This window comes from Cryptomeria japonica, chromosome 4, assembly GCF_030272615.1.
Source record: "Cryptomeria japonica chromosome 4, Sugi_1.0, whole genome shotgun sequence".
Classification (NCBI taxonomy): Eukaryota; Viridiplantae; Streptophyta; class Pinopsida; order Cupressales; family Cupressaceae; genus Cryptomeria; species Cryptomeria japonica.
This window is the reverse complement of record NC_081408.1, coordinates 324,771,468-324,794,404: the sequence shown is the minus strand read 5'-3', so window position 1 is coordinate 324,794,404 and position 22,937 is coordinate 324,771,468. Positions and strand designations below refer to the sequence as shown.

At 35.4% G+C, this 22,937-nt stretch overlaps 1 protein-coding gene across 1 annotated transcript; it reads right to left on the bottom strand.

Annotated features, from left to right (window-relative positions):
- Positions 1 to 14,907: 14,907 nt before the first annotated feature.
- On the bottom strand, positions 14,908 to 17,617 carry LOC131041668 (putative disease resistance protein RGA3). Its single transcript, XM_059219139.1, has 3 exons — positions 16,372 to 17,617; positions 16,189 to 16,289; positions 14,908 to 16,101 (listed from the first exon to the last, which is right to left on the bottom strand). Exons 1-3 carry the CDS (start codon positions 17,615 to 17,617, stop codon positions 14,908 to 14,910), a joined length of 2,541 nt encoding a protein of 846 aa, XP_059075122.1.
- Between the last annotated feature and the right edge of the window lie 5,320 nt (positions 17,618 to 22,937).

Genomic DNA, 22,937 nt, shown 5'->3' with positions numbered 1-22,937 from the left:
GGAATACTTTTGAAACTACCTCTAACTTGTTTTCCAAATTGACATTCCTTGCAAATTGTATTCTGAGGTTTCACAATTTTAGGTAGATCTCTAACTGCCTTAGAAGTACTGATTTTTACCATGCAATCAAAATTTACATCACATAGTCTCTTATGCCATAGCCAACTTTCATCTATATGTGCATTTAAGCATGCCTTTTCACTGTTATTCAAATGAAAGATATTACCTCTAGTCTGATTACTAGTGGCAATTTCCAAACCAGTTCTATTCATGATTTTGCATTTTCCATTTTTAAATTGTAACTGAAAACCTTTTTCAACTAATTGACCAACACTTAAAAGATTATGTTTTAATCCTTCAACATAGTAGACATTGTCAGTGTTATGTTTACCATAAAGAGATATTGAACCCTCACCTTTGATTGAACGGGCTTTGTCATCTCCGAATCTTACTAAACCACCATTATATTCTTGAAAGTTCAAGAATTTACCTTTGTCTCCAATCATGTGATGTGAGCATCCTGAGTCAATAATCCATTCATCCTTTGATTCAACTTTAGCTGCTAGGGCTTGTTCTACTAGTTGAGCAATAGGTACTAGTTGATCTTCTATTATAGTAACAAAGACCCATCCATTGTCTACTAGATCCTCATCAGAATCATCAGTCACACCTTCATCAACAATGTAACAAGATTTATCTTTGTTTTCTTAAATCTGTATCTCTGATATTCAGGATTAGGTTTGTATGTTCTTCTAGCTTCTTCTCTTAGTCTAGCATGTCTATCAGGGCATCTTGAATCCATATGACCAATCTTATTACAGTTAAAAAATTTAAAGGGTGCTTTACCTTCATACTTACTTCCAATTGGGCCTTTTGGCATTTTTCTTGCAAATAGTGCTTCAAGTTCTTCAAGCTCTTCATTCTCCTTCCTGGTTTCTTCAAGTTCTCTTGCATAAAAGGCTCTCCAGTCTGATTTGTCAAAGGATGGAGCAGATGATGTTGATGCTTTGAAGGCCAAATCAATTTTTATAGTAGTAACAGGACCAGATTCCTCAATTTCGAAAGCTTAAAGTTTTCCAATCAATGTATCCCTAGTTACTGATGTATTAGGCATTGTTCTCAACTCATTTATAGCAGTAACCTTCATTCTATATGCCAATGGAAAACCTCTTAATATTTTTGAAACAATCTCATCTTCACTCAAGGTTCCTCCACAACATTTGATACCCAAAACAATTTCATTTACTCTTTCCATAAAAGCAGAGATCCTTTCATCTTCTTCCATTTTTAGATGTTCATACCTGACTCGGAAGCTTTCAAGTTTTGCAATTTGGACTATGGAATCCCCTTCATTCAATGTTTCCAAATGATCCCAAATAGCTTTTGCAGTGGACCTATCTGATAATCCCATGATTTGTTGATCTGATAATGCGCTCAAGAGTGCTTCTCTTGCTTTGCAATCATTTTCTTCATCTTTAGCTAAAGTAGTGGGAGCAGTCTGACCAGCTACAGCAGTAGTATAACCATTCTTAGTAACTTCCCAAATGTCTTTACCAATGCAATTCAGATGTGTCTCCATTCTGATTTTCCATATCCCATAGTTGGTTCCATCAAGTTTAGGACTATCCTTTCTAAAATAATTAATAGACATTGGATCTCCTCAAGTTGTTAAACTTCTGCAAAAAGAGGACTAGGCTCTGATACCAATTGTAGGTCCTAGAGACAACTGAGAGGGGGGGGTGAATCAGTTGTCTAATAAATTCAAACCAAAAACTTATTAACCAACTTAATGCTTAATACCGGTAAATTAGTTAAGTATGTCGGTAGACAGTGTTAACAGAAAATTGCTATACCGGTAAGAATTAATGTATGAAACATAAGCACAAAGTCATCCACAACACATGACACCAATATTTGTATGTGGAAACCTTGTAAGGGAAAAACCACGGTGGGAAACCTTACCCACAATCAGATGATACTACTGCAGATAGTAAGTGTACAAGAGGGGTCTGTACATGCAGAAAGGCCAACAGCCTAGAGCTCACTGCTCAATCACAAATGGGAGTCACACTGACTACAGTTGGATGGTTAAATCCAATAAGAACATACTACACAAAATTGCATCTACATATGTTGAATTCAGTACCGGTGTAATGCTGATATGCTTCTACAAAAACCTAACTTCACCTTCAAATGATGTCTTCGTGTATGCCTCTACTTTATCTCGCATATACTTTCACTTGAATCTTTTTTCGCATTCCACACTTGATCTTACAAATAAGATCTTACGTTTATACCATACCCTAAGACCAATTTTAGTAGGTCGGCTCTACAAGATATTACAATAAAAACATTTTACAAACAATACAATATCCAATGCAATAACCGATTGAATATGTCGGCTTAATGCATTTACAACAATAATAAATCATCTCCATAGTGTGCCATGCTGATCTGGAAAAGATAAACCTGTCGGTGTAACCTTGGATAACCTAGACCTATTTGCCGGTAAAAGCAAATATGCAAATAAGAATATACCAATGATTATTACTTCAAAATAAAGTGTCCACATGATGTCTTCGACATTACCAAGTGTCTTCCATCTCATTCTAGGTACTGGTGAACATTATATCCTGCCAGTTAATCATATACCAGTAACTGTTGCATAGTTTACTGTTTGCCGGTGAATGTTGCTGGATCTCCAAAGTAGGTGTATTTAGTAGGTGTTGACATCAATGAATAAACCATACCAAAATACCAACAATCTCCCCCTTTGGCATTGATGGCAACACAAGATGGAAAAACCACAAAGTGCCAAAACAAAAATGCCAATTGTAAAACCAACAATCTCCTCAAAGTGACAATCTCTCCCCCTGGAAGTAACATGAGTTTTTTTATGTTATGCAACATGAGTTATTTTATGTTATCCTGTACCAATTTTCACCATAGATATCTCTCCTCAATTGATAATGTGTTTTTCCATATATCTCTCCCCCTTTGACATCAAATGCCAAAGCTACAAAATTTAAGTCCATACAAAAATACCAACTACTCCCCCTGAGAAGTAGCTTCCTCATCAAATACCAGAATAAAAGATTTGTCCATTTAATTCTACCGATTGATGACAATCATCAACTGTCTAAGTCTCTACCGGTGGAGGTATGACTCTGAGCTGATCTCTGAGATACTCAAAAGTTTCCTTAGGCAAAGGTTTTGTGAAAATATCTGCAAGTTGTTCTTTAGTATTCACATAAACCAGTTTTATCTCCTTTTCTTCAAATTTTTCGCTTAGAAAATTCAGTTTGATAGAAACATGTTTTGTTTTAGAATGTAATACTGGATTCTTAGATATATCAATTGCTACAGTGTTATCACAATATATAGTAATAGGTTCCTTGCATTTTACCTTTGTGTCTTTCATCATTTGCTTAAGCCAAAGTACCTATGTACAGTTTGTTGATGTTTCAACGTATTCTGATTCTATTGTTGATAAAGATGTAGAAATCTTTTTCTTACTTAACCAAGAAACTAACCTCTTTCCAAGAAAGAATGCTCCTCCAGTGGTGCTTTTTCTATCATCCACATCTCCTGCCCAATTTGCATCTGTGTATGCGTATAGATCAAAATTTTCATCTTTAGGATACCATAATCCAAGATTTTCTATGCCTTGTAAGTACCGAAAAATCCTTTTTACTACCGATTCATGATTTTCCCTAGGATTACTCTGAAATCTAGAAACTATACATACTACATTCATAATATCAGGTCTTGTTTGTGTCAAATATAGTAAACCTCCTATCATAGATTTGTATCTAGTTGGATTAACAGGTGTAGATTCATCCCTTTGAGATAATTTGTCATTTGTAGTCATAGGTGTGCTTACCGGTTTAGAGTTCTCCATCCCAAATTTCTTAAGTAGTTCTTTCAAGTACTTAGATTGACTCAAAAATATGCCTTTATCAGTCTGTAAAAACTGCAATCCTAAAAAGAATTTTATTTCTCCGATCATAGACATTTCAAATTCTTATTGCATTTCAAGAGAAAATTCTTTGCATAATTCATCTTCTCCTCCAAAGATTATATCATCAACAAATACTTCAATAATCAAGATGTCATCATTAGTTACTTTGTAATATAAATTGCTATCTGCATTTCCTTTAGTAAAACCAATCTTTAAAAGATACTTATCCAATCTTACATACCAAGCTCTTGGAGCTTGTTTTAATCAATACAGAGCTTTTCTTAATCTGCAAACCATATCATTGTCATCTGTCAAGGAAAATCCATCAGGTTGTTCAATATAGACTTCCTTTTCAAGATCTCCATTCAAAAATGCACATTTAATATCCATTTGATAAACTTTGTAATCCTTGTGAGCTGCAAAAGCCAAGAATAATCTAACTGCCTCAATTCTGGCTACCGGTGCAAAGGTTTCACTGTAATCAACTCCTTCTTTCTGAGAATATCCCTTACACACTAGTCTTGCTTTATTTATGACAAACTTATCATCTTCATTGAGTTTGTTTCTAAATACCAATTTGGTTCCAATTACATTTTTATTTTTAGGTCGGGGAACTAATGTCCAAGTATTATTTTTCTCAATTTGTCCTAATTCTTCTTCCATAGCTTTAATCCAAAATTTATCTTCACATGCCTCATTGATAGATAATGGTTCAATTTGAGAAATAAGACATACCTCTTCATTTGCCAATCTTCCTCTTGTCATGACTCCTTTAAATTTGCTTCCAATTATCTGATCTTCAGAATGATTTAGTCTTACATACCGGGGTGTCTTAGTCTGTTGTTGTTCTTCAATTACTTTGGAATCCTCTGATGATACCGGAGTAACGAGATCATCATTCTATACCGGTGGATTTATTGTAGGTCCGTTTGTCATAATTTCTGTTTCCGGTTCAGAGTCTATATACCTTGAAGTTCCTCTGAATTGTTCATCAATCTTTACATTTGTACTCTCAACAATTTTCTATAATCTTTTATTAAAACATCTATATGCTTTACTCTTAGGTGAATAACCAAGAAATAGTCCTTCATCACTTCTAGGATCAAACTTGCCAATATACTCATCTCTTCTAATATAACATTTACTTCCAAAAATTCTGAAATACTTAAGAGTAGGAGTATTACCAAACCATAGTTCATGAGGGGTCTTACCAGTTTCACCTTTGATGTGAACTTTGTTGAATGTATAGATACCAGTGCTTACTGCCTCTCTCCAGTACACATGTGGTAGATTTTTTTTTGATAACATACTTCTTGCTGCATCCAAAATAGTTCTATTTTTTCTTTCAACAACTCCATTTTGTTATGGTGTCTGAGGTGCTGATAACTGTGTTTTGATTCCATTTACTTTATAGAATGTATTAAAATCTTTAGATGTGAATTCTCCTCCTTGATCTGATCTTAAACATTTAATTTTCTTACCGGTTTCATTTTCAACCATTTCTTTGAATAGTTTGAACTTCCCAAGTGCTTCTGATTTTTTTCTGATAAAAGTAACCCAACACATTCTAGAATAATCATTAATAATTAGCATGAAATATCTATCACCTTGTAAGCTTTTAGTTCTAGCTGGACCACATAAATCAGTGTGAATTAAATCAAGGGCATTATTGGATTTTTCTGGAATACTTTTGAAACTAGCTCTAACTTGTTTTCCAAATTGACATTCCTTGCAAATTGTATTCTGAGGTTTCACAATTTTAGGTAGATCTCTAACTGCCTTAGAAGTACTGATTTTTACCATGCAATCAAAATTTACATGACATAGTCTCTTATGCCATAGCCAACTTTCATCTATATGTGCAATTAAGCATGCCTTTTCACTGTTATTCAAATGAAAGATATTACCTCTAGTCTGATTACCAGTTGCAATTTCCAAACCAATTCTATTCATGATTTTGCATTTTCCATTTTTAAATTGTAACTGAAAACCTTTTTTGACTAATTGACCAACACTTAAAAGATTATGTTTTAATCCTTCAACATAGTAGACATTGTCAGTGTTATGTTTACCATCAAGAGATATTGAACCCTTACCTTTGATTGAACAGGCTTTGTCATCTTCGAATCTTACTAAACCACCATTGTATTCTTGAAAGTTCAAGAATTTACCTTTGTCTTCAGTCATGTGATGTGAGCATCCTGAGTCAATAATCCATTCATCCTTTGATTCAACTTTAGCTACTAGGGCTTGTTCTACTGGTTGAGCAATAGGTATCGGTTGATCTTCTGTTATAGCAACAAAGACCCATCCATTGTCTGTCGGATCTTGATCAGAATCATCAGTCACACCTTCATCAGCAATGTAACAAAATTTATCTTTGTTTTTCTTAAATCTGTATCTCTAATATTCAGGATTAGGTTTGTATGTTCTTCTAGCTTCTTCTCTTAGTCTAGCATGTTTATCAGGGCATCTTGAAGCCATATGACCAATCTTATTACAGTTAAAACATTTAAAGGGTGCTTTACCTTCATACTTACTTCCAATTGGGCCTTTTGACATTTTTCTTGCAAATAGTGCTTCAAGTTCTTCAAGCTCTTCATTCTCCTTCTTGGTTTCTTCAAGTTCTCTTGCATAAAAGGCTCTCCAGTCTGATTTGTCAAAGGATGGAGCAAATGATGTTGATGCTTTGAAGGTCAAATTAGTTTTTACAGTAGTAACATGACCAAATTCCTCAATTTCAAAAGCTAAAAGTTTTCCAATCAATGTATCCCTAGTTACTGATGTATTAGGCATTGTTCTCAACTCATTTATAGCAGTAACCTTCATTTTATATGCCGGTGGCAAACCTCTTAAGATTTTTGAAACAATCTCATCTTCACTCAAGGTTCCTCCACAACATTTGATACCCAAAACAATTTCATTTACTCTTTCCATAAAAGCAGAGATCCTTTCATCTTCTTCCATTTTTAGATGTTCATACCTGACTCAGAAGCTTTCAAGTTTTGCAATTTGGACTATGGATTCCCCTTCATTCAATGTTTCCAAATGATCCCAAATAGCTTTTGCAGTGGACCTATCTGATAATCCCATGATTTGTTGATCTGATAATGTGCTCAAGAGTGCTTCTCTTGCTTTGCAATCATTTTCTTCATCTTTAGCTAAAGTAGTGGGAGCAGTCTGACCAGCTATAGCAGTAGTATAACCATTCTTAGTAACTTCCCAGATGTCTTTACCAATGCAATTCAGATGTGTCTCCATTCTGATTTTCCATATCCCATAGTTGGTTCCATCAAGTTTAGGACTATCCTTTCTAAAATAATTAGTAGACATTGGATCTCCTCAAGTTGTTAAACTTCTGCAAAAAGAGGACTAGGATCTGATACCAATTGTAGGTCTCGGAGACAACTGAGAGAGGGGGTGAATCAGTTGTCTAATAAATTCAAACCAAAAACTTATTAACCAACTTAATGCTTAATACTGGTAAATCAATTAAGTATGTCGGTAGATAGTGTTAACAGTAAATTGCTATACCGGTAAGAATTAATGTATGAAACATAAGCACAAAGTCATCCACAACACATGACACCAATATTTGTATGTGGAAACCCTGTAAGGGAAAACCCACGGTGGGAAACCTTACCCACAATCAGATGATACTACTGCAAATAGTAATTGTACAGGAGGGGTCTACACATGCAAAAAGGCCAATAGCCTAGAGCTCACTTTTCAATCACAAATGGGAGTCACACTGACTACAGTTGGATGGTTAAATCCAATAAGAATGTACTGCACAAAATTGCATCTACATATGTTGAATTCAGTACCAATGTAATGTTGATATGCTTCTAGAAAAACCTAACTTCACCTTCAAATGATGTCTTCTTGTATGCCTCTGCTTTATCTCGCATATACTTTCACTTGAATCTTTTTCGCATTCCAAACTTGATCTTACAAATAAGATCTTACGTTTATACCATACCCTAAGACCAATTTTTTTAGGTCAGCTCTACAAGATATTACAATAAAAACATTTTACAAACAATACAATATCTGATGCAATAACTGATTGAATATGTTGGCTTAATGCATTTACAACAATAATAAATCATCTCCATAGCATGCCATGCTGATCTGGGAAAGATAAACCTACCAGTGTAACCCTAGATAACCTGGACCTATTTGTCGGTAAAAGCAAATATGCAAATAAGAATATACCAATGATTATTACTTCAAAATAAAGTGTCCACATTATGTCTTCGACATTACCAAGTGTCTTCCATGTGATTCCAGGTACTGGTGAACATTATATCCTGTCGGTTAATCATATACCGGTAACTGTTGCATAGTTTACTGTTTGCTGGTGAATGTTGTTGGATCTCCAAAGTAGGTGTATTTAGTAGGTGTTGACATCAATGATAAAACCATACCAAAATACCAACATAGAGTTCCATCTAACACTTGGCGTAGCTTCGTGAAAGGAAAATGCTCGGGGGTTAAGGCCCGTGAAACAGCGAAAAGGAGGTAGGGCCCGATGCAAAGGTGAAGGCGTTAAGGCAGTGTAAAGACCGATCAAGTTTCATCCGATTGGACGGCTGGCGTGATTTCATTTGGCGAAATTGCTCACATGTTATGCTCTGTGAAATGGCGAAAGAGCGGAAAGAAAAATGCACAAGTGTGTTGTGACCCATTGGAGAGAAATTTTTGAATTCTTTCATGAATTCAATTATGAAGGGACAGCCGAAGCATGCGGTATCAATGTCCCAGTTAAGAGCCTGATTACCATATATGATTTCGCATCAATTGAATGAAGGCATCATTTTGAAGAGTTGTTGTAGAGAAGAAGTTGTAGAGAAGCAGTTGCAGAGCAAGTTTCTTCAAATACAGAGCAAATTTCTTCAGTTGCAGAGCGGATTTCTTCAAGCAAAAAACAGGTTTTCTTGTACTCCTACTTGGCAATTACTTGATAGTGTGTTTTATTTGAGGTTTTGATTTTATTATGGAACAATTGGGGGTAGTAATTAAATTTCTTGCATAGTTGTCTAAGATGGCACCTAAAAGAGAATTCTCAGGAAAGGTTAACTACCAGGAAAGGGCTATCTATGATGATTTCCTTGAACAGTTGACATTGTCAACTAATGTGGCAGCAAAGGTAAAAGAACTAGTGCCAAGAGCTCCTCATTTGAAAATAGGAGAGGGATTATATGATAAGGGTAACTGGCTGAGAGACCCACAGGTTGGGTTGTCTGGGTTGGGGTTATTTAAGGTTGGATTTGGCATGAGAAATTCCCCAGCCCCAATGAACAACATCTGGGAGTTAGATGTGGGAAAATTGGTAGATCCAGGAGTATTCATGGATATGGATCTCCGAACTCAAAGTGCACACAATTATGATCCAGTTACAAGGAGTATTAGGGATATAAATGGGAAAACCCTCATTGAAATCTATAATGAGGAGCTCAAAAATGCTTTTGGGCTTAGTGAGTTCACCAATTTTTTAGAACCTATTAACTTTAAATCACTAGCTCAAGTATACAGTGTGCAGAGGAACCACCTCAGAAATGGGCCTCTTAAAGAATTCTTTGTGAAGATAGGTGGGTTGACAGTTGTAGGACCTAATACTGAAGAGCCCTTCTCATTAAATTTGGTCACTCTTCCAAATTTTAGGAGAGGATGCTGAGGCAAATATACCAACTCATTACATGTCAATGATTGCCCAAATTTTGAATCCTTCTCTTCTAGCGACCTTTGATTATGCTTCCTTTATCACTAATGCTATCCATGAAGGATTGATAGGAATAAAGAATGGGAAAGTGGATAGGCCTTTTGGATGGTATTCCCTCCTCATGCATTTATTTTTATTCAAGGGTGGTGACTATTTTGCAAGTGGAATGGATCTTGTAAAAGAGAAAGATGGAGAAAAGATGCCAGTGCAGTTATGGAGTACAATGATGTCATGGGACAGAGAAGATACTAGTTTCTTGAAGTTTGATAAGTGTTTTGCATCTAAGATTAGGACTCTCATCTGTTCAGAGAATCCAAGAGTCCCCAAGGTTCTTTTGGAATTTATTAGGCCAAAAGAGTTTGCTGAGAGTATAAAAATTGTCCACAATTGGGGTGATATCTACTTATACCCTGTCTCCACAGTTTTCAGAGTATATGGTTTCAAAGGCACTCCATTTTTGTTGCCCTATTCGGTCCCTCTCAAAGTGGGAATTCCAGAAGTCCTCAAACAGATTGGTAGTGTGCAAGAGGCAGAGCTGACAGGTAGAGTAAAGGGACCATTTTCCCTATAGTTACCATAGCTCACCAATTTGTAATAACTAAAGGAGGTTGGAAATGCTTTGAATATTTTCTTCGGCCTTATCATTTGTCAACTGCAGTATCCAGGTGTGTTGACCCTGAAGATTTCTTCAATGGCATGTTTAGAAAGAGGGCAATATGTAGAGGTAGACCCCATCAATTCCAGTTTCCTTAAGACCTCATTAGAAATGAGTTTGATTTAGATGAGCAAGAGCTGAGGAAGGAAAAGTGGGTGGCTTATAAAAAGGCCTTAGACTTTGTACACCAATTTGATACTAGCTATGACCCATTGTCTAGCTTCCACCCTTTTGAGGAGAAGATAAACTTCTTAATTCTTTGTTTTGAGGATGTGATGCAAACTTTGAAAGAAAAGAGGGAGGTTGTAATTAAAAACAACCCTGAGAAAGAAAGACTAGTTCTAAGTAGGTCTGCATCTGCCAGAGAAATCCCTTGTAGTGATTACATGCTGCATAAGAAGTCCAATTACAGTGTGTTGATGCCTACAACAGGGGAGCCCTCTACCTCAAAAGGAAAGAGGAAGATGCATGATGTCATTGACATTCAAGATAGCCCAAAGAAACAAAGAGTGGCAAAAGAAATACAATCTGATGAACCTTTGTACTCTCCATCTCAATCCCCTATTCATATAGGAGATGAACAGGCAGTAGCTGAGCAACTATTACAATTAGGCAGTCTGGGAGAGATAGCATACACATATGATGAAGTGGAAGAGGGAATGCCAGAAGAGCCCCTTACTGCTGAGATGAACATCACTACTAATGAGTTCAAAGGCCAGGAGTGGGATCCTGAGATCAAGCAGGCCAGTGAGGATTTCTTGGCTGACAATAACTTTGTCACATCAGGAGCATTCATGCAATTTGTGTAGAAGCAGAACATTGACAAATATAATGCAAGGTGTGAAAAGAGGAAAGGTGAGCAGCCCCACAAAGATCCAACTGAGGTGGAGGAGGAAATAAAGCAAGAAATGATTGATGAGTTTAAGACCATCACTCCCGAGAAAGGAAGAGACATGGTGGCATAGGTTGGGGTACTCATTCTCCCCGAATGGGACATAGCAGATGCCTTGGTATTGGAGGTAGTGAGAAAAGAGACCAAACCTATGGAGGGAGTCACTTTCAACAAAGATAATGTTGCACTGGTCATGTGGTCTCTTAAAAGAGATGAAAATAAGAGAAATAAGGACACCCCAGGGTCAAATTACCTTGGTGGAATGATAGTAAAAAGAGTGCAGAGGACTGGGGTAGTGGAAGCTGCTAGCACTGTGCTAGAGACTGCAAAGTTTAGTGTTGCAGTAGCAGAAAGGGAGGCTAAGGAAAAGGCAGATCTCCAAGTTAAGCTGGAGACAGTTTTAAAAGCTTATAACAGTGCCAAGGAAGAGGTAAGGGGTAAAGATAGCATCATTGCCAAGCTACAAAGCTAGTTGGCAGGATAGTACCATCAAGGTAAGTCTTCAACACTGATGATCTCCTCTTCTCCTACAAGACCTCCACCTACCAGCCCCATTATTGAGTTCCCACCATCTCCAGCACCTTCTAGCTCTCAATTGGTTGATATCACTACTCATGAGTTGGAGAATTTAAAACAGGCTCAAGCCTCATATGCAAAGAAATATGAAGAGAGGGTAAAGGCTACAATTTTAAGTTTTGCTGACACTATAGGGTCTTCATTAATGTACAATAACATGAGTAAGATCTTAGAAATGTGGAATGAGTTAAATGGGGACAAGGCTATATTAATGCCTATTTTTGATAAGTGGAGACCCAGAGAGCATGATATAGAACTGATTTGTGTATCCTATGATGAGGCAAGGGCTGACCCCATTATTAAATCTACAAATGATGTGACAAAGGATTTAGTAAAGTTGGCAGAAGGAGTGGATAATGCAGACCTAAAGATCAACTTGTACAAGAAAGAGTACATTGATCAAGTTTTTGAATTACTCCCAGGAGGTTTTATCAGCCCAACCCAATTAAAGGACAAACAAATATGGCTTACGGAGTTAGAAGCCAAATTGTCACTTAGAACAAAAGGAATTGTTAAATCAAAAGATGCCTCCATATTTGTTAAAACAATTGAAGAGATTGAGAAAATCAAATCTCATTATGGTTTCCTGAATTCAGAGGTCAATAAAATGAGGAATTCTTGGAAAAGATTAGCCAAGACAAAAGCAAAAGTAATTAACTTCTCATGGCCTGCTGATGAGGTGTATCAGGAATGGACAAGAAAGTATGCAGTGCTTGAAGTGGAGCACTTAGAAGATGTTGCAACAGAACAACAAGAGGAAGAAGCAGTGGATGTTGAAAGAGACGTAACCGCATTTGTAAAAGGTTTTGTAACTTCTTCTTGAGAAGTAATGATTGTAACAAACTCTCCTAGGAAAGTCCGAAGCTATGTGTGCATCCATATTGTTATAAATGGATACCAGGACTAGTAAGAAATGATCGCAAGGAATTGTAAGAAAACGCTGCAGAAATTTATCTGGGCTTTTTCAAGTTTTAATGGAGAATATTCGAAGGTTTTTTGTAATACTTTTTTGAAGAAAATATCAATATACAGACCATTTGTGTTGAGTTTAAACTTTGTGTTGTCTTCAAATATGTTTGCAAGTGTTTACTGTTTCATTCTGAGTAATCTAGGGTTATTTCGTTTGAATCAAGGTTGTAAGGCAACTTTCAGTAGATATGTTTCTTAGTTTTTTTCTTCAGGAGAGGAATTAAATACACTGGAATCATTTCTACCAGTAAATTCTTTGCGGGACACTTTTAATTTTGATGAACACAATTTAGTTTGATATGAGTAAACTCTTATATGTGCCAGGCATGTGTAAGGGTTTGCTAAAGCCAAACTGATGAAATGTGTAGAGATATTTGATTTTGGAGGTATTGCTTGAACTTAGATGACTCTGTGACCTTGGATAAGGCACTGGTGTAGATCAAGGTTGTCTATTACATATCTTGTAGGTCAATACTGAACATTAGTACAATTTTCATTCATTTGTTTCAGTTAGTTTTAAGGTGATTAGATCCACTGGTTTTTGGACTGGTTTGTTGTGGATTTATCTTTTAAAAGGTGTGAATTTAGTTCACAAAGGTATACCCGCCTGAACTTTGAATAATTTCAAAGTGTAGAAGGTTAATCAAACCTTGTCATATGTTGTCCTAAAGGTTTCCTTCTCTTTAATCTCTCTTTTGCATACAGAGTTATCATACCATCATAAGGATTTTAAAGTGAATCGGATTTGGAGAACAACAATCCACACATGTTGGTATTCTGGGACTTAGATTATTCAAACAGTAAAATATATATATGTGTGTGTGTGTGTGTGTGTGTGTGTGTGTGTGTGTGTGTGTGTGTGTGTGTGTGTGTGTGTGTGTGTGTGTGTGTGTGTGTGTGTGTGTGTGTGTGTATATATATGTATATACATATACATATACATATATATATATATATATACATATATATATATATACATATATATGTATATGTATGTATATATATATACATATACATATATATATATAGCTTCACACACATTCTCAAAAGGTTTTGGAAATCATATGCAGCTATTGTGGGAAATGAACCGCAATCTTCTATAAGCGGAAACTTAATGGGATTGAAACTTCTCTCGGTGATTATTATGAGATTTCAGTTCTTTAAGGAGGATTTCTTATCCTTTCTTTTTCAGTTCCTCTTCTTTGTAAATGATCTATTTGATTTTATGATATAAAAGTTATTTTCCTGGAATGGGGATGGGCAATTTTACTTCTCACAATGTTATTGTAACCTGGGTAATCTTTCATCTTGCAGTCAACATTGAAAGGAATTCTTTGTTGTCTCAATATAAAAGATGCCTTGGTTGTAATAGCAATAGTGGAAAGTGTATTGAAAGCTATTTTATATGAAAGTTGTCTTTTTTGGACTAACAAATCATGAAGTAGTATGTTATAGGGTTGTGTTGAGATTTTATTTTGCAAGTGACAGTGCTAGCTAGAAGCCTGTGAATTAAGATAAAGGAGGAAAGTTTCTATAGAGATTTGAGGCAGAATGTCGAAAGGAGCATCCTTGTGATGGGACACTTTCATTACAATAGTTAGAAGAGAAGAGCACTTGGACCGATACAAGTCTGCTTAGTCCAGGATGAAAGACTTAAGATGAAAATTATGTAATTTTTTAAATGTTGTAGAGTTTCAGAATCATTATTTTACTGGACTTAATGTCCTAGGCAAGGCCGAAGGTTTTCTCTTCTCCGCTCTTTCCTACCGTTGCCCGAACTAAGCGAAGAATGTAATCTTGTTTATAATTTAATAAAATATTCTGACTTCGGCCTTTTACCGATCAAAAAAAAAAAATCTCATAAAAAAATGACAATTTTTTAATTTTTAATGAATATTTAAAATTTAAAAAAAAAACATTGATTTAAATATAAAAACATAAATGCAACAAAATAATTTATTTTTTTTCAAATAATTAAAATAATAAATAATGCTTTTTGAGAAAGTAAATGTATTAAAAAATAATAATGATGATGTATAAATATTGTTTAAATAAGTATATACCAGTAATGAAAAATTACTAGGAATTTAAAATTTAAATATAAAAAAGCTAAATAATGTCAATCTATATCAATCTAATCTAATAGCTAAATGAGGATTGATGGCTTTGATTGTTTGCCAATATGGTCCGCCTTCCTTTAATGTCTCCTTGAATTCAGCGGTTCCTGATTCGCGACAATCGAAGAGCTTGAGTCTTTTCAACGGCTCCAATGCCACTTTCTTCACTTTCTTACAATAGGATAGACGTAACTCCTCAAGGCATGCCATCTCCCCCTCCACCAATTCTGGAAACTCCTCTAATTCATAAAAGAAATGAATTTTTAAGAATCTGAGGCATGGAAACCCTCCCACCTTTCCAAACACCTTTGGCAATTCTTCACGCCCATTATTCTTTGTTTTCCACAACACCAACCTCACTAGGTTGGGCATTTTTTGCAACTCCAGATAATCACTAAAATTACACCAACCTAATTCGAGGTCCCTCAAATTTGCCAAACCACATATCCAACTTGGCACTGCAAAATTCCATACTGTAAGACTTTCTAGATGTTTCATGGCTTTCATCTTCTCCGGAAATTCCCATGCATTTGATGTACGGTTCTCAATTACTAGACGACGCATCTTCACCATCTGCACAAGGATCCCTTCTTCCACCCCTTTCCACTCCATTTCATGGTTAACATTTAACCATAGTTCCTGAAGTTGAGTCATATTGGCAAAATCCTGTAACCTCATGAATTCGTCCTCTTCAACGGATAGATCCAAATTTGCTGATTGCAGTGTTCTCAAATACACCAGCACTGACAATCCCTTTGGCATTCGACTAACCCGCTCACACTCTAAATGTTGAAGATATTTAACTTCATTTATCCATACTGGTAACTTCTTACATCTCCAAGGTAGAGAAAAAAACAAGAGACTTTTTAGATGTCTCACACAGTTTGGTACCTCCTCAATATATGTATCTCTTAAATTCAATACTTTGAGGAGTTTCATCTTTCCAATGCTCTCAGACAATGTGGAGATGCATGTCCCACTCAAATCGAGAACGCGCAGTCCTTTCATGGCGGGAAACAAATTTGTCGGAATGCCTTTAATCCTCCGATTCTGTGACAATGAGAATGTGCGGAGACAAACAGGACGACTCTTCGAATTATCGTCGTCATTTATATTTTTCTTGGCCAGTATAATCCGACACCAGCCACTAGTTGCATCTGTAGAGGCTTCCTCAAGAGAAAACACACATTTACTTTCTCTGGATACCTGTATGGCCAAATCAAGCAAAAGATCGTGAATTCTACAATATTTGGTTAGTCTTTCTTCCACCGATGGTCGGCCTGACACTTTTACCACTTGTTCCCATAGTTGAAGCAGACATAGATTTTCAAGTTGATATAAACAGTCCCATGCCGCATCCCACTGGCCCTCCCCTGCTGGAATAAGACCTTCCCCTATCCACAAATTTATCAGATATTCACAACCTCTCCTCGTCCTCTGGAAAGAAAGAAAGATAAGCAAAGCACGCTTTAAGACGTGCAGGCAATGAATCATAACTCAACCTAAGAATAGGCATGATCCGATCATGAAAATCGGTAGCAACAACTCCTTCAAGCTCATGAAGCTTGGACTCCCAGTCTTTTGGCATTGTCTTCTTCGCCAGAGATGCGGCTACTGTTTTGATAGCGAGTGGTAAATTTCCACATTGCTTTACAATCTTACGACCCACCTTTTCCAGATGCTGCTGTGATTCAGATCCCTCAAATGCATAAACACAAAACAGCTTCCAACTATCTTCATCAGACAAATGGTGCATCTCATAAATTTCAGCATTTAAATTTGTGCAAACCTCTCTACTTCTTGTGGTAACAACAATTTTGCATGGGTTATTGTTTCCACTTGGGAGGCCAAGTCTGGCTAACAAATCATCTTCTCTGCTAGCCCTCCACACATCATCTAACACCACAAGCCATCTTTTCCCTTGCAACTTTTCATTAATCAATTGTGCTGCTAGCTGCTCACTTACTCCACTATCTTTAACCTGTTTATTTAAACTTTCATCTAACTGAAACGCTAAATTGTTTTGCAACTTGGAAATAGAATAGGACTGAGAGACTGAGAGCCATATAGATATCTCATACCTTTCTCTGATCATATTGTAAACATGCTGAAGAAGATAGGTCTTGCCCAGGCCCCCCATCCCAACCACAGCAATAACTGGAGAGGCATTGTTGTCCAACAAGCTGAGAATGCCATCAATTTTGGATTGTATTCCCACAAGGTGTGAATCGCTGGGCAGAAGATAATTTTTCTTCCAGTCTCCACTTTGAGATGTAGTGGGTGATGCTTCATTTGCAGACCAAACTTCATGCAATAGATTCAGCTCCTTGCCATCTTCAATAATAGATCTCATGCGGTTCTTCATGCCCCTAATTTTCCGCCCCAACCTCCAGCGAAAAATCAATTGATTACGACTCAACCTACAAGATTGAGCATTATCTCCATACATGGATTCTACAGCACATTCCTCAAAGATGTCCTCTGCATGCAATACAAAATCACGAATGCTTTCCAGCCATTTTTTGACATCCTCGTTATGTCGAGACTGTTGATCAGCATCTCTCAGAAAACCCCTCACATATGTGAGTTTCTTGTTTAGCCATCCGAAGTCTTGTGTGAAATTCACCAGCACCTTTGCCTCCTCAGTTAGTTTCTGAACAGCCATCTCAACGGCGATCCCAAAAACTTTTCCTACAACAGCTTCTCCAATTCCAGACGCCATCTTGCAGAAATGAGATTGAATCTATAATTACTCTCTCAAGTTTTTATGCAGACAAAATAAAGTCGCTAAAAAGAGGTTTTCTAGAAGTCAGCACTCGCGCTAATTGAGTAGGGCCCAACTGAATGTTAAGACTCGGCAAGAACGGCAGGTATGACAGAGCGATCGTGAAGATACCGAAAAGAGGCTTTCTAGAAGTCTCTCTTAATTTTCGGGGATGACGAAGTCCACTACGGGGTTCAATAATGGTGTTCCTTAATTTTCGGAATTGACATGGTTTTGTGTATAATATACTATCATTAAACAATTTTATTGTCATTTGGACATGGTTTAAATGTTTTTTTAATGATGTAAAAGGAAAGTAAAGGATCTGATCTTTTATAGTCTACGATGTCAGCAATCTGTATAAGGAATGGGAAATTGAAACAATAAGGGGGTTGAGCAAAGTTTATGCTTCTTGCATGTTGAAATTTACTAATTATGCTCAAGTGATTTCATAATATGGCATATGAGTCATTTGTGGATAATTTTATTAATCTCCATGCTTGGACATTTGATTTTCATCCTAAAGGATATACTCATTCATATTATCCAATGTGGTTAGAATTATCATATCTAAATCTAGCTTTTATGTCTTTCTTGAAGGACATTATAACACAACTTGGTAAATTTATATGGTGCAAACAAACCTTACACCTTTTTTTATATCTTATATATACATACAAGGGTGTGTGTCGAAGTGGACTTAATAAAATCATCCACCTAAGAATATTAAACTTTTTGGCCCTGGTTTTGTGCTAGAATAACCTATAGAATATTTGAACAAGCCCAATGCATGCTTCTTTTGTCAACAAGAAGGACACTTGTTTGTGACCTCATCTTAGTAGGTAAAAATAGGTCTCTCTTTGCACATTCCACTTCTATGTCAAATAATAAAGTTGTAAAATTAGACCTTGCACCTTTGACAACTCCACAAACCACCTCTACCTTTCCTACTTAAATCAATCATTTACCCTCTATAGTTGGTTTTTATTGGTATTCTATGTCACCCAACTTGAAGCTATCACCTTATAAAGATGCTTCTGCATATTAGAGATCATAACAATGCATAAACCATAAAAACCCTCAAATCTGTGCAAGGAATCTAATCTACCAATAAAGAATAAAATTGATACAAGAAATTAGAAAAATAAAACATGAATATATACCTTCTAGCATCCATCTTGAATTATCTCCATTGTTCTTCTCAACCCTCGCTAATTGAATGATTGTTGCTTTCAAATTTATATCTGCACAAATCCATAAGATCATATAAAAGCTCAAAGTGGGTGATTCATAAAGGTTTCAAAGATTGTGGTTTCATTCAAATGATAATGAAGGCTATGTTTATAGACAGTTCAATTTTGATCAATAGATGGGATCAAATAGAGAATTGACATACAAGATTGAATGAGGATGCTAGAAGTGGAGGAAAAAAGGAGTGAGAGGTTTTGTTAAGTGGAGGGGGAGATGAGGTAAGTGAGAATAAATAACATAAATTATTTATTTTCAAGAAAAGAAAATATGGTAAGTGAAGAAAGGAAATTGGTAAGTGGAAATTAAAATAAATAAATAAAATTTATTTATTCTTACCCACATTTGAATAATTATAAAAATAAAATATTTATTCAATTATAGAAGAAATCAGGGGTTAAGTAATTAGAGCAATTATTCAATCATTGGAAATAGAAGGAAATTAGATGGGTTGATTAAACAATTAAAATTGTTTAATTAAATAGAAAATGAGGGAAAGAGAAAATTAATTAAATAATATAAAATTATTTAATTAAAGATAGAGGAATAGTTAGAATAATTAAATAATCGAAATTATTCAATTATTAGAGAGAAGAAAAATGGACGTTGAATCAAAATAAATATGCTAATCTAATCAAATAATAAAATTATTTTTAAGTAGTGTAGACGAAGATTAGTAAAAATGTCGATGTAGGCATAAGAAAATTTTTACTATCTACATTTTTCCTCTCTTTGAGACAATGTGAGATTTTTAGCATTGTTTCAAAGAAAAATTGGAAATTTTTTATCTTAGGTCTTACCCTGGCATGCCTCAATGACAATGGGATAATGTGGTGCCCCATTGGGAAATTGGGTGAAAAAATTAAAAATTAAATGCAATTTGTTGACAAGCTAATTTTATGTGTTTAGGCATTTAGACGACAAAAAATTAGGTCTTTGGATCAATTGAAGGCATCATGGCCTATTTTGGGACATTGTGACCAATGTAAAAGGTGTAAAGAGGACCCATTAGGTAAAAAACAACCTTATATATGGGCCACTTAATGGTAAATCTTATCATTTGTGGTTGTTAGTTTTAGAAATTAGAGAGGAGAGGAGTGATAGGAAAGGTATCTGCAGTGAAGCCTACAAAAGACGAGGTGGTAAAATTAGAGGCAAACAACATTGGATCAAGGAAGGGAACATAGGATCTAAATATTTCTTTAACTATTAAAATTATAAACATAAAAGAAAAATGTGTGTCACATTGAATGAGAATGGATTACACATTAATCCTGCTAAAGTTACTATGTTGTTTCAAAATATTTATGAAAAATTATTTAAAGAGGAAAAAAATGGACAGATGCTCAACAAATCTTAGATGAAATTGTTAAAGATTATATCCCTAATAAAATTGATTCAAGGTACAATATTATTTGGAAATTGTATCCTTTCATTAGGAGATATTGAACATGCTCTCATTTCTATGAAATCTAATATTTAAGCTAAGGTTTTGTTTGACTTTCAGCTAAATTCTATCAAATTATGTGGAACTGTAGCAAAGATAAATTTTATATGCTTTATTTCAAGGCTTTTCAAAATGGTTCTTTAGGAACAATCATTAAAAGGTATTACTCAAGATTATTCCTAAAGGGAAAAATTAAATTACCATTTGGATGGAGAACTTTTACCTTGTTAAATGCCTCATATAAAATCATTGGAAAAAGAATGGCTATCGGGATTAAACTAGCAATCCAAGACATTATTAAAGATGAAAAACCCAATTTTATATATATATATACTTAGCAACATAATGTTGGCCTGGGAAAATCTTGAAAGGGCCTAACAGTTGGGTCAAAATACTTTGCTAGTAAAGTTAGACATTGATGAAGCCTATAATAGAATTTGTTGGAGTTTCATTCTCAAAATGCTACATTTGTTGGGTTTCAAGCCTTAATTACAAAAGAATGTTCATATGTTCTTCCAACATGCTAATTATTAGCTGGTTATCGATAATTATTGATAAAATCATTTGAATTACAATGATTCATAAGGCATGAATGCCCCTTATGTCCCTTATCACTACACGTATATTACTCATCTTGATAGATTCCCTCTAAGAAATTGATATGAATAATTAAACAAGTTAATTGAAAAAATATGGTCAAAGTGGGATGCTTGTGTTGGATTCAATTCTTCTTCTTGATTTCATTGTAATCAACAAAAACATAAAGGTGACCTTGGAATCATAGACCTTAAAAATCAAGGGTTGTGTCTTGCTACAAAATATATTATTAAAATTGTTAAAGGGGATGAATCATTGAATGTCCTTTTTCATCATTAAATCATTCAATTCGTACCAAATAAAAAATGGAAATTAGTAAATTGGCTAAACAAAATCACTGTCTTTCTTTTTTTTAAATCAATGCTTCCTTTCCATTATAATTCATTTAGAAATCTTGCAACAGTTTTGTCAACTCTTGAAGTGGAATGGATCTTCTCTACAAAATGGATTCAATTTTTCTTTGATGACAACACACTTATATTGAGATGAGTGGGGGTGGGTGAATAAGCATAAGACCTTTCATTTATTCAATCATAATGAAGCAACCAAATAAGGTCTAACAACTAGGAAACACACGATTTACGTGGAAACTCTTTTGGGAGAAGACAAGTAGATACATTTTGCAATGAGTCACTAGTATAACCAACAAAAGATGAATGTGTGATCTCAATTGGAGAAGCAGTAGCTATAGGAGTCATTGGATCATCATAACTCTCAAGTGTTGTGTCATAGTAAAACTCCTCTAAGGTATCATTAACAAAGGGAAAATTGTCGCTATTATCAAGTGGAAGAAGGAAATCTAAAGCAATATTATCTGGGAATGGATGAAAATGAGGATCTCCACTAAGGCATGGAGAGAAAGGATCGATGATAACAGTGAGCTTTATGTAATTATATGGTAAAACTGTTAGGATAACCGATGAACAACTGAGAGTGGGGGGTGGGGGGGGTTAATCAGTTGTTAACAGGTTATCCTAATAATTGGTATCAAACCTTTAGTCCTCTTTTGTAGAAGCTTAACCGCTTGAGGTAGATCTTATGGTAGTTAACACTTCTAATCCACCGGCAACTATTTTCGGGAGAGAAATTCCTAAGCTTGATGGAACGAACAATGGAATATGGAAGATCAGGATGGAGACTCATCTTAGTTGCCTTGACAAGGATATTTGGGAGATTGCAGAGAAAGGATATACACCTTATGATCCGACATCAAGCAATCCTGCTCCTACAAACTTGGATAAGAATATTGACAATGATTGCAAAGTTAGAGAAGACCTCTTGTGTGCAATTACGAATCAACATATTATGGGATTGACTGACAAATCATCGACAAAGGTTATGTGGGACAAATTGCAGACTCTGAATGAAGGTGACCCTACTGTGAAAATTGCTAAACTTGATGGTTATTGGGTAAGATATGAGAACTTGAAGATGGAAGATAATGAAAGAATTGTTGTGTTTATGGAAAGATTAAATGAGATTGTTATGGGAATTCAATGTTGCAGAGGATCTTTGAGTGAAGATGAAATAGTTTCAAAAGTCTTGAGAGCCCTTCCATTGGCTTACAAGATGAAGGCAACTGTAATTAATGAGTTGAGAACAATGGAAAACTCTTTAGTTAACAGAGACATTCTCATTGGGAAATTATTTGCTTTTGAACTTGAAGAATTTGGATCTTCTGGAGTTGTAAAGTCTGAACCAGCTTTTCATGCATCATCATCATCATCTACCAGAAAAAAGTGATTGGAAAGTCCTATATGCAAAAGAACTGAAAGACATGAGGAAAGAAGATGAAGAATTTGAGAAACTTGAAGCCTTATTTGCTAGAAGAGTACCTAAAGGTCTGACAAGAAGTAAGTATGAAGGGAAAGCACCTTTTAAATGTTTTTCATGTAATGAGATTGGTCATTTTTTTTCTAGATGTCCTAAAAGGAATGCAAGATTTGAGGAAAGAGTTAATAAATCATTTAAGCATAACTAGAACAG